Source organism: Etheostoma cragini, chromosome 5, assembly GCF_013103735.1.
Source record: "Etheostoma cragini isolate CJK2018 chromosome 5, CSU_Ecrag_1.0, whole genome shotgun sequence".
Lineage (NCBI taxonomy): Eukaryota > Metazoa > Chordata > Actinopteri > Perciformes > Percidae > Etheostoma > Etheostoma cragini.
The window spans coordinates 8,218,369-8,231,996 of NC_048411.1; the positions used below are offsets into that span (position 1 = coordinate 8,218,369).

General features: G+C 37.4%; 1 protein-coding gene across 2 annotated transcripts in view; it reads right to left on the reverse strand.

The window, feature by feature from the left end:
• cacna1ba (calcium channel, voltage-dependent, N type, alpha 1B subunit, a) overlaps positions 1-13,628 on the reverse strand; it is a 168,458-nt gene that overhangs the window by 63,040 nt on the left and 91,790 nt on the right. The window contains exons 10-18 of one of the 2 annotated variants that reach the window (XM_034871800.1): positions 10,555-10,638; positions 7,297-7,503; positions 6,223-6,335; positions 5,775-5,887; positions 5,556-5,687; positions 3,988-4,060; positions 3,775-3,892; positions 3,542-3,609; positions 1,997-2,103 (exon numbers count right to left, since the gene is read on the reverse strand). In XM_034871800.1, the coding sequence (XP_034727691.1) occupies positions 1,997-2,103; positions 3,542-3,609; positions 3,775-3,892; positions 3,988-4,060; positions 5,556-5,687; positions 5,775-5,887; positions 6,223-6,335; positions 7,297-7,503; positions 10,555-10,638 (1,015 nt within the window). Of the gene's footprint in view, positions 1-1,996; positions 2,104-3,541; positions 3,610-3,774; positions 3,893-3,987; positions 4,061-5,555; positions 5,688-5,774; positions 5,888-6,222; positions 6,336-7,296; positions 7,507-10,554; positions 10,639-13,628 lie in introns of those variants that run through there. The other variant, XM_034871799.1, reaches the window with a different exon arrangement.

Below are 13,628 nucleotides of genomic sequence, written 5' to 3' on the forward strand. Positions count from 1 at the left end.
CACAAACTAATACATTGTAAGTCATTGTAAATCCAAGGATATGTTGTAAAGCATCCTGCAATGGTAATAAATTAAAATGTACTTAAACTCCAGATCTCCATTTTATGTGTAATCCAGCACCTCAAGAATAAAGGCATATGTTATTTTTGCCATGCTACTTTGCCACATAGGGTATGTACCATGTGCTCAATGGAAACAGTAAATAAGTCTTTTTGACGCTACTCGCTGAGGGTCAACACCACCAATGACATTATGTACAACTCCAGAGCAGTACGCCTATGATCTATGTTACACAAACTCTAAGTATACAAATGAGCCTTTAGTAAAATAGTTTGTTTCGGGATAAAAAAAATGTGTACAAAGCAGTATATTTAGAGGAATGGTAAAGAATAGTTAACAATGCAATGTACACTGTTCTGTATATAGCATATTTTAAACAAGAATAAGGCAATTTATATAAAACTATCAGTTCCTTTTTTAGTATACACTAGGGGAGGGAATCAAAGGGTACCTCACAATATGATACACAATACACAATACACGGTACCAATAATATCACAATACAGCAAATCTGCGATAATCAATATATTGCTAGGCAATCCAATAATTATAAATCACGATATCCGTCTAAATCTTAATACAAAATGCCCATGAAAGGGTTAAGGGCATGTTTCTAAAATTTCCTTCGGGATGAATAAAGTATCTATCTATCTATCTATCTATCTATGTTTTCTCTCTTTAGTCACTGCAAATGCAAACTGTAAGAAAACAGCACAATTCTGCATCACTAGTTTTTCAGTCTGTCAATTAAAATTGCAGAACCATAGAGCAACTAGGGGTCCAGATTATGGACTACAATGTGTCTGGGGCATCTATTATTTTCTTCAAACTGCTGTCTGCTATCCTGTTTAAAACCTCTTCTTCTTCAGTTAGACAACTTAGGTTCAGGTTTCGCTCATTCATGTGTTGAGCGCCACTTCAAGGAGTGACACTTGGAGCAGGGAAATCTATTCAGAGCACCTTATTTTATTAATGAAAATATAGATATTTGGTGCCAACGTATTGTTTTTTGTATCGCATGAAGAAGAATAGCAAGATATTGCCGTATCGATATTTTGTCCCACCTCTAGTATACACTATCATCACTGCCTGGGGAATCTCCAGTAAGTCCACAATGCGCCTTGTGAATGGTTTCACTGACTTGCAAAACAGCTGTATTTGCTTGTTCTGTGAAGCTTTTTGTTAAATATCTGTCTATCCCAATGTCATACATGCTGTACAGTATATGTGTGGTTTAAAGTGTCCATTCTGCTTAAATTAAGAAAGGAGAAATCAAGGACCTACTGGCTGTAGAATATACATATCCCTCTATTTGTGAGTAGTATTTTCTCAGTGATTGTTATGATTGGTAGTCTGTGTAGTCAGATACAGCAGAGGTTATTTAGGAACCAGAAAGCAGGGATCTATCTTGTGAAGAAAAGAATGTGTGTAGATGAGGAGATTAACATTGACTTTCATTCAGACATAGACTCTGAGGAGGTTAGTCAACATTATGCTTTGGGATGGCAAATACAAAATATCCTCTGGCATAGCAAGAGCTGAATCAAACAGAGTATGCATGCAAGTATCAACAAAAGAAAAAAATGACTAGGTTGTTTATGTTTGTTTAAATACAGACAGAGAAACAGCGAGGGCTTCACACAAATAAAGAGGAATAGAAGGATTCTACATATTTAGGCTATAAGCAGAATGTAAATGTTTTAAGCTATATAGCCATGGATTGCCCCTCAAACAAAAAAACTAATTTTGGACACTGAATATAAGGGCAGGGTGGAGATAATTACATTTTAAAATTCTGTATATGTGCATCCTGCAATGTTTTGACAAAACGGCAAACTGGTCTTTTGCAAGGGCAGTACAACAAAAACAAAACAACAAAAGTACCCCAAATTCCCATGTCTTAAGCCAGAGCAAACATTAGAGGAGGATGACTTACGCTGTGATGGACATGTTAGTGGCTGACATGGGGCTGACCTCCTTTACCTCCATGGCTTTCTGGAGTGCAAGCTTCTTATTGATGGCCACCTCTTGCTCCTCTTCATCCTGGACAGTATGTTCAAAAACACACACACACACAAACACACACACACACACACACACACACACACACACACACACACACACACACACAGTACATACATACACACATGTGATGAGTTTATCTCTGGAGTACAGTACAGTTACAGTATTGTTGGTGATCCACCAGCCAATCCGATTTCCAAATATCTTCCTGCAAATTCTCACATTTAACTAAACGACAGAGAGAACAACAACTTTTTTTAAAACAGGCTAATATTTGAGACAGCCCTTTATTTCTAATTGTACAGTTCTACAACTGTAGAACTGTACAGTTTTCTTTGTACAGTTTTTCTTTGGTTGAACACAGCCTTAGTGGGCTTTATTGGTTTTTGCTGGCTAAGACTACTACTTGAGACTTTTTCATTATCTTAGGAACACTTTTAGGGATCAACTCAATGTATTCACTTACTCACTGGCATTTGCAAATGGACAAGACATGTAAACATAAATTTCTTAAAGAAGAGGCTCAAATAGTGGATAGCAGGCTCTCCTTTAGCAGTGAGATATTACAGAGATGCAAATGATCTTGCCAGTTCATTATGATGAGTATCTGATCTGGTAATATATCAGTCAAACTACAACATTACCATCTTCCAGAGTGGACCCTATTACAAAACCAGTAAAACAAGGTACCCTTATATCATACTGTCTTCGCGGTTAGGCTATTGTAATTGTTTATTTGTATGCCTAAACCAAAAGGAGCTCTCTCGACTGCAATTAGTACAAACCTCTGCAGCCAGAATTTCAACACGTACTAATAGGAGGTCTCACATATCCCCAATCCTAAAAGAACTTCATTGGCTACCAGTGTCTTATAGGACATATTTAAAAATTCTGAAATTCTAGTTTTCAGAGGTTTTACATGGCCAGGCTCCCCTCTATATTAGTGACCTGATTCAGCCCCTGTGCGTGCTCTGACGTCTGTGGATCAGAACCTGCTGACGGTTCCATGCACTTGCTACTGTACTAGAGGTGACCGATCTTTTCAGGCTATTGCCCCTAGGTTGTGGAATGACCTTCCACCGTCTATGCGCCTTTCTGATTCTGTTGATGCCTTCAAATGCAGTCTAAAGACACATTTATTTGTTCAGGCTTTCAATTAGCTATTTGTGGGTTGATATGATCATGGACTGTCTATGCTTTTATTGTGTGTATTTTATGATATTAATGTTTTAGTTGTGAAGCACTTTGTGGCCCTATACCTGTGAAAGGTGCTATATAAATAAACTTTTACTTACTTACTTACTTAAAAAAAGGGGGGGCGGATAAAAGGCCATGTGCATGTGGGATATGATTTAGGTAAAATACTTTTAATGGTGGATGCTGTGGGTAAGATGGTGCTACGGCCTATACAGTATGTATTTACTGTAAACTGCTATAAAGCTATAAAGAAATGTTGTACCTTAGTGAGCTCCTGGGCATTTGCGAGGTTATCGACAGCAATGGCCAAGAACACGTTGAGGAGTGTGTCTGGTTATGCGTGGTCTCAGGAAAAGATCAAATGATTGATAAAAACATAATCAATAACTACAATTGCAGCTTTTCATCAAATCGATAAAACATTCTTTCAAAGTGCGATAAAGCTGCCTGACAGCCACAAAGGATGAAGCGATTTGGATCAATCAGGAAGGATACAGTTGCCAAAGAGAGTGAGAACAATGAAATAAATGGAGGAGAACATCCCCCTGTGAACACCCCCTTGTGATTCGATCCCATGGTACATGACTGCGTTCCAGTCCTCCCCAGTTAGGATCTGCAGGGGAGACACAAGCTCAGGTTACTGAGTCCTGTTCAGTGCTACAAGTAGAGTAAGGGGGGGAGGGGAAGCATAATGGAGTTGACCTTTACCTGGAAGACAGTGAGAATCGCTGCTGGGAATGTGTCGAAGTTGGTTGTTGGCGTTTCATCTTCAAAATTAAATCTACAGGGAGAAAACAAGCAGTCTTTGAATGTAATTAAGCTTAAGAACCACAACACAGTCAAAGTCCCTCCTGCCTGAGGATGGAGCAGCTTATTACCCTGTCCATTAGGCTGTTGCATATTATTCCAGCAAATATATGGCTATTACGTTTAAGTTGTCTGTCTCTGTGACCTTATGGCTGATCTCTGAGTGTTTATTCCTCTCAAATGGATGAGCTGTGCTAATGCTGACATTTTGTATCTCTGTCCGTCTACTGGGACCTAATTACATCTCCCCCCGATGTTAGGAATGCAGATAGAGGAGGGTGGAATGATAGCAGAATGTGTCTTGTGCCTTCTTAAAAATCCATGTTTTTGCTTTAGTCAGGATCTCATTAAAAGAGCAGAAAGACAAGACTGTATTTATTTCAGGAGCCTGTGAAATTTGTTTTTATTTTCATCTAATTCAGTTGAGAGGTTTCCTCCCAGATAATAGATTATGGACCCCTTTATTATCATTGGTTTAAGACATTCAAGTAATCACTGTTATACTATATTTTTACACTTCATTGTTAATTTACAGTATGCAAAGAGATGTTGATAACCCTTTTAATGGTTCGCAGTTTTAACATCCTTTATTGATACTTTTCAAAATAAGTTTAAGTCTACTAACAGTAAAAAATGGTACTAATTGACCAGTGATATTGCTGAGTTATAATGTTTTAAACATTCAATGTCATTTTCATTTATTTGCCTATAGATCCACAGGTTTTCAACACACAATAAATATCTGTATATGATTGGATGGAAGAGAGTGTCTGTGTTCATGGGTGGCCATAAACATGTTGTAGGGACATTCTGAGCCTTAGTAATGTAAAAACAATTAAAAAAAACAAATGTAAACAAATGACCATGTTTGTTAAATCAATACATTTTGGATTTTGGTAAAATAGTAGTGTGTTGTTGCCATGAAGACAGTGAGCACAGATAGCCAGGCATGCGTCTGCCTCCGAAACCGCATACTAGGCATATTTTTTTCAAATTTCTTTAGCTTCTGACAGTTCCTGTTTAAAGTGTAACCACGGATAATTGAAGAAAATATTAAAAGATCTTACTGTACATTTTAAGAGGTCTCTTTTTTGTGTATATAATATTAATAAACTACAAATTCAATCTATTCAAGCATTCAACAATCTTTCCAAGGCTGCAAATTTGCTTAACAAAAAATGCAAGTCCCCTATAGAGTGGACATTGGCTGACTTCCATTTCTGAATGCACATACAACAGCATTGCACTTGGGGAAGACAAATCTTTAATGGAAGAGGAGTCTTGTGTAATTTCTAAGCTGATTTCTGGGCTTACTAGAGTAAGTTGCATTAATACCAAGATCATAATATGATGACTTTGTGTTCAGATTTGACTGACCAATAACTGATAAGTGTTAATGCAAATTGAGGTTCAGGTTTGAAGGCTTAATTAAAATTAACCCAACGAGCAACAGCGGCCAAATTACTCACTGGCCACCAAACAGCTGCATGCCCAGCAGAGCAAAGACCACGATGAAAAGGAAGAGGAGGAACAACAGGCTGATGATAGACTTCATGGAGTTGAGAAGGGATACAACCAGGTTCCTCAAGGAGTTCCAGTACCTACACACACAGACAAATGTTTACATAAATAAAAATTACGGAATAACCAATGTTCCTAGCACACAGGTAGAAAATTATATGACTAACTTGGTGACTTTGAAGATCCTGAGCAGTCTCAGAGCCCGCAGGACACTGATCCCAAATGAGGCCCCGGGTTTGATGGCAGCCCAGATAACTTCAAAAATACTGCCAATAATCACCTGTGAACAATTCAATTCAATTCAATTTTTTTTATAGTGTCAATTCATAACAAGAGTTATCTCAAGACACTTTACAGATAGACCACACTCCAGAATTTACAAGGACCCAACAGTTCTAGTATTCTCCTCCAGAGCAAGCAACAGTGCGACAGTGGCGAGGAAACACAGTTTGCATTTCCACACACTCCAAATACTGTTGTATACTGTTATTCTGGCCATAATCAAACACACTTTCATCAAGTACCAGTCCTGAATCATTAAAATAACTTTAAATAACTACAGATGTTCACAATCTAAAAAACTAATGTGGATTGATTGAACTCAGGACAAATTACCCCAAAGTCAAAACAGTTGAACGAGGAGTGGAAGTAGTTCTGGGGTCCGAGGCCATACATTTTCATGGACATCTCTGCCAGAAACAGGCCCAGGAATACAAACTCGGCCAGGTCTGTCCAGGGACAACAAGAAAAAACACAGATCAATGCCCTGGATTTAAAAGGCCCTCTCTGATGATTTCTACAATACAACAAATAAGACACAGAAAGAGTCTATTGTTTGGAAATAATGCATTATACTCCCATGATGGAGTATGTGAGATGTAGGTTTGCTCACGTGTGTTTGTGAAATGTATAATGGTACACCAAGATGTTTAAACATAAATTAGAGTGGCACTTACAGAGAAAACAGGTGCATACAATATTAGTATTAAGGAATGATTGGGTTTTATTACTAGGTATTTTCCAATAGTTAGAATGCATAGAGGTTGGTCTAAATCTTAACCTTCTCATGCACAGTAGACTAGAGCTAGTACTGTGAACTTATCTTTGCCTATGTTTAATAGCAACAAGGTAATACTAGGTTTACTATTAACATCAGTATCTACACGTTACTTTACTTATTAACTAATATAGTCATCTACTACTGTCATATAATGCCATTCTAAAATGGTATTGTTGCAATTATGGTTTGCAGTAATGCATTTAATGCAGAGGTTAAGCAAATATCGTTAAGTTTGGTTGAGGAGCCACAGTATTTGAGTGACCAACTTTAAAGCACAACAAGGTAACCTTTGCTAAACAACTAGATCAGTAAGGCTGTTGGGTTTTTAATTAAGCAGTTTTGTTTATAATGAATTTAACGTTTTTATTTAAATTCACTATTCACACAGGAGCGTTTTTGGGTGTGCAAGCGGTTTCTTTAAAATAAAAAAGAAATTCACTAAAAAGTAAAAATCATGTCAGTGGTTGAAGCCACTGGGTGAAACTAAATACTTTTTGCCGGATATTCTAATGTACGACGGTCATATATGATAGTGTTGATAAGATAAATAGTGGATCAATATTGGCATACATGTATTTGTTTACATGAATATTATTCACTTTGTTTACAGTACAACTGCTGATGCTCACATAATGCAAAGGTGAGCCATTCAGGCTGGTCATAGTGCACTATGGCTACACACAACGTGTTGAGGCCAACCAGACACAAAACAGTCCAGTAGAAGCTCTGGGACTTGACCAGACGGCGGATGGTGAAGCGAATTCTTTTCTCTTTCCTCTTGAAGTAAGATGAATTCTCGTTCTTGCTTTTCAGGCTGGCCCGGGTGAACGGCGACCCTGGGGGGGCAGTTGCAGCAAAACACACAAAATGCAATAAAGTTACCAAGTCTTAAAATGAGGTGGTCTTACCAAATCAAGACAGTCAAACACTAGTTTGAAGTTGGTACACCAGTACAATCCAGCATACAGAGACAGAGCGCATTTAAGTCCCAATTCATTGCTCTTCCTTGACTTGTACATGAAGGCGAATAGAAATGACTAAAAGCTTCTGTGCACTAACAACAGGGTTATGAACACATAACTACTTTTTGAAAAGTTGCCAAACAGAAAAACTAAGCTTTTATGAAGAAAAAAGTGGATACAGGCGTGAGTAGTCAGAAGGAAGAGTGGGAGACTGTGGGACACTAACCTTTATGTCTAATGGTATGTGTGCACCAAGCATTTTGTTACCAAGTCAAATATCCAAATGTAGTTTAATAGTTTTAGGTGAACTATAGATCTGTAAGTTAAGCTAAAGCATTCTGTACACAGTATGCAACTTGTGTTATAGTGGAATGCGGATAAACCAATAAGCTGTGCCAGTGCCTTAGCTTGTTAACACATTACTAACATTAGCTTATAACAGTTTAATTGTCTTTACGGGTCATGTCTTCATAGGTTGCTAAAAAAATCATTTGGCATGCTATGATTTCAGATAACTACAGGCACTTTGTTATCATTTCAGCCCTTAGTTTCATATTGTGGCGCCAATGGTTTTGCCCTCTGGTGGGCGTGGTTTAAAGAGTATGAAGCTGCACTCTGTCTTTTTTTAAAGGAAAAAGGACAACTGCACTAAATGTGACATAATGAAATTATACAATCTCATCAGAAGCTTTTTCATATTCTGACAAGCTGTAACTGTGATGTAACCAAAGGGAAGCATTTGGCTCTTTTAGATTACAGTGCCATGGTCCTCACCACTCCCTTTAGCCTGTACTATATTAAACCTTCTGTAACTTAAATTAAGTACAAATGTCAAGTGGGTGAATGGGTACAGTTAGAATTTCATTACTTGCACAGGAAGAAGAGTGGGCACATCATCTCCTGATCTATTTTAATCCAGACATCTGACTCATACTGTATCACCTGACGATCCTCTCTCTCTCTCTCATTAGCACACTACAACATTGAGTACGTGTCCATACTGTAAGTAGATAAGTTTATAACAATCTTGTACTTTTATTATTTTTTTAGTAATTAAATAATTAAATAAATTATTTAATTACCCATGTTTTCCTCATCTAACTAGCTCTGCAACTATTTTATAATTAACACCAGATTACTGAAAAAATAACTGAATTTTGATCAGGTGTTATTGTCTTATTGAGTTCCTGCAGTGGTGCAGTAAAGATCAATCCCATAAGTCCCCAGCTGATCAGCAGGACCAAAAAAAAAAACATGTGTACAAGATTCAGTTTATTCCTTGAACCTTTGGTTTTATATATGGAATAATGAATCCTTTTACTTCTTCAGGCTTCTAAAAACTAATAAAAGAAGGAAAAGGAAATCAGTCTTCAGTTGCTCTTTCAGCCATTTAGCTGCATTTTGACAATTTAGTGTTTTAATACTGATTTTGTTTCATGAACAGCATTCTTTAGAACAAGTGAAAAGTAAACATCTGAAAACCTTTGTTTGTAACGATCGGTGCAGTTATAGTTTTTCTCAGTTGCATTGGTACATTTCTCAGAATTCAGTATATCTATATATTCAAAATATCAGAATTGAATTCTCAAAACTACCTGTTCAATCTTTACATCATTGTGTCACTTGTGCATGTCTAAAAAACAGTTTCTCATTTCTTTGAACAAGTTGCAAATGTTTTGACACATCCAGGCAAATGATTATGTACAATTCTCTGCTGTTTCCTATATTATCAATTGTGTATGTAATGTTCATCCAAATTTGATCAACATGACATTCTGTTAAATAGTGTCACCCCCCACATCATTAAGTCATTAGTTCATAGCATAAGTCCTTACAAAATGATCAAACAATTTGTCAAAATATGTCAAGCATATTTCTATACATGTACATTAAGCATTTTTTCTAAACCTGCCTTGAATTGGTAAATTGCTCCCAGGTGAATCTTGACTTTCTCTAACAAAGGTGTATCCCATTAAGCATCAACTGGCAAGTATATACTGTACATACATATATATATATATATATATAACAGCTGGAACACAACACAATGCTACATTGTCTGACAATGGAAGGACAAGGAATTGTCAAAAGCCAGAGAGAAGAAGGAAGACTGCACTATAACTGTAATTCCTACAGCACTAAGGAGATTTTCCTATGTTCCCATTTCTTTTTCTTTGTGCTATGCAGTTCTGTCTTTTCCTTTCTGTATCGCAATGACATGATCTGTCAACAAATTACAGTACAAAAAGCAAAAGCGTAAATGTGAATCTTGTACAGTCTCTTGCACTCAAACTTCCACATACACTAAGGTGTAACCTACAATTTACAATAATCGTCATCAAACGTTAGCCATATTATACATCAGAACATCCCTCCAGTGTACACTGTTACAATTACAACATGGCTTAGCAATTTGACTGTCTTATCCGTACACAAGGACACAAGGACTTGTCATTCTGATGGCACTGACATGTTCATTGACACGGATATTTACTTTTGAAAGATGAACTATGGATTATAAGCAAGAGAATGGCTTTTGCAGGTAATCCATGGTGTTTTGCTCTTTGTACAAATTGTTTTGAGAAATACACTTTGTACTGTTTTGCAAATGATGAAGATGATTAGAGAAATGTACCAAAATGACTGAGAGAAACTCTAATATTTTTTAAACATATTTTTAACTTTGCCTATTTATTTTCTTGTTGCTAAGATATTTTACAGTAATTCAACAAAATGCCATACACTATTAGAGTCCATTTTATACCACTGACCATCAGACATCAACCAAGCTGCTTGCAGCATAAACAGGGAAGCAGTTTGTGTATTGCCTTCAACTTACAGTGCCAACACAGTTTGAAGGCTGGACTGTATGGGGGCTTGCAGTAAATAATACGGCAGCTGTTGTGTCTAAGGTATTGTTCTCACCAGCAGATGAGATGTCAGTGAAGCGGTCTTCGCCTTCCTCTGCATTGATGAGGTCATTCTTACTTTTCTTGGTCCTTTTCATCACTGCAAATTCAATATAGAAAAATCCCACAGGTTCATCAATCACACAGGTCACAAGGCATCTACTCTAATTTAACCCAGATTCATGACGCTTTTATTGAAGTTTAATCAGGAAGACTCTCTCTTTCTCTCACAACTTTCTTTTATTCAGTTTATCTTATTATTTTTGGGGGGGCATTTTGGCCTTTGATTGATAGGACGTTGTAGACAGGAATGGGGGGAGAGAGGGCTAGACATGCAGCACCGGAGGTCGGAATTAAACCCTGGGCTGCTGTGGTAAGGACTGAGCCTTGATACATAGTGTGCATGCTCTCCTAGGTGAACTACCAAAACACCCCAACTTGTCCTTTATTCAGCTTGTAGGGAATATATAATTACTCTTCCACACTCTGACCTGTGGCCGTCTTTATTCAAAACACTTTTCCATAATTTCTGCTTTTAGCACACGTTCAAATTTTGTTTTACTTACAAGTTTCACATGTATTCGACTAGTTCACTATTCTGTTCAGTTCATATAATGTATGGCTATAGAAATTGAGGTTTTAATAGGGCTGAAATGATCTTTAGATTTTGGACGATTGGCAACAAACAAAAATTTGCTACAACTGCAACATGTTTTTTCATAAACATAGGTGATCATAAGGTGCAACCTAATCTCCCTTAACTAGACCGTCAACATGCTGCGAAGCGGAGGGGGGTCTCGCTAGTCCACACAGCATTCCAGGATGGGAGAAAAACAATGTTCTGGTTTATTGGCATTTCTTTAAACCAATCACAATTGTCACTAAACTCCTCACTGAGCCCCTGTAAAATAGTCATGCAAGAAAAAAATCTTTAGCTAGAGATAAGCTAGCTATCTCAATTTACCTTGGAGAAATCTGAGGAGCAGTCAATCCTAAAAGGATATAGACTAGTTGCAACCTCACAAATAGAGTCCTCCGATTCCAGCTAACATATGTGTGCCAGTTATAAAGTATCTGTGTTGTAAAGATACCATGTACTATCATGAACTATAGTACTGCCAAATCCTTTCCTAGTTCACTGTTGGGGTTTTATAACTTTACACAGTTCGGTTTTGCTGATGAGATCTAAAAGAGAAGAGCTTTAAAATTGTGTGAAGGGCCCTTGCACTCCCACGCGGCTTCTGAACTCTTGTGAGCTTCACTCTCTATTCTTAATTATAATCTCATTACCCTTCCACCCTGGCACCCATAATTACTGTGACTGTCACCCCTGGGAGAGGCTGCAGATGAGAAGCAGCATGGCTTGATTGGAAGAGAATGCACACACACCCGCACACACGCAAGCACGCACGCACACACGCACACACACACACACACACACACACACACACACAACGTCAGCTATATTCTGATTACGCAGTAAAACCTGGTGGTAGGTCTAACAGTATGGAGCAAGCCAGTTACCCATAAAGATATCCTGTAAGTATAATCTACTTTCATACATTGTAGTTTCAAGATGTGTAATTTGAACATGATTATATATAAAACATTTCAAACATTGGTTCTTTTCAATTGTTATACATGAAATATTATATGTCATTTTTATAAATTGGGTAGCTCAAATCTGATTGGTTTATAATTGTGATATAAAATTCACATGAAATTCCTTTGCACAAAAATCAGTCTGTGAATGAGGACAAAACGTTGACTGACAAAATGATAGCTGTTCCAACGGAGGGACGTTGTTCATCTGCACACTCACTGCCATGTAACTGGTTTAAAATGGGCCTGGTGTCCTTTAGATCTTTGGTTAATTTACACTTCCTTCAAAGCCAACAGACTCCATGGATAAAAATAGCAATTTTACCTTGCAGAACGTTTGTTGCTCATCTACTGCTGCCTTTATCTGTTAGTTGTTAATTGTCTACTGATGCAACAATGCCCCTTAGCTGTCATATAATCACAACATAGCTGAGCCTGTCGTGAGCTATACTTTAGGTTGATGTGTATTTTAAGTATATAATGTGGATATACAAATATATAGTAATACAATACTAGTGAAGGGCATGAAAATGAGCCTGGGGTTAAAAGATTAACACTGAAGTGAAGATGGGAGCTAAGTGATCTTGAGCTTCAAATAGGAGAACTTAGGTAAAGATTTTGTCACAGCAGACATTTTGAATTGTCATTGTAGGAAAGGCACAGACGTTAACAACATGAACGATGGCTTTGTTCTATTCAAGTGGAGTATATACCCTTATGTATCTGATTTTCTGGAATTGCATATTTAGCAGTTCATTAACAATTAAACCTTTTAACAAAGTGGGAGATATTGTAGCTGTCAGAAATTCAATATATTTCGGACTTGAAATTATGACTAGAGAGCAGATGTAAATATTTTTTTCCCACTTGGCTGCTCTAGTGGTCTGAACAATGAAACAGACCATAGACTGTAACAATTGCGGACAAAGCAGCCGTGATGTCACCCACAGTTATGGATACAATGGCACTGCACTAAGGGGATCATCCTCATGTTCCCTCCGCCCAATGTTCCATCAGCCTTAATTTATCTCAGCCCTATGTTTCCTCATTTCTATGAATTCAAATCAAAATCAAAATTATGCCCTATGTTTTTCTCTTGTAATACAGATAGATAGATAATACTGTATTCATCCCACAGTGGGGAGATTCACTTTTTACAGCAGCAGTGGTTTTCTACAGTAAAATAAAAAAACAAAAGAGGTAAAACACAGAAACAAAACAACAGACAATGAGCAGAAGCAGACGGAGCCTATTGAGCACTCAGCTTTCATTTAGTCCATATTTGTGCACTTTTGCTGGATGCTTCTGAATTTGGACAAAACGGAGCAGTATGAGCATAACCCAGACTTGTGATTTTCTAAAAAGACCTGAGAATGCAAGGAAGTGAAAAAAAAGTCTCGTTGTTAAATCTGAGCTACAGTGGGTACGGAAAGTATTCAGACCCCTTTAAATTTTTCACTCTTTGTTTCATTGCAGCCATTTTCCAAA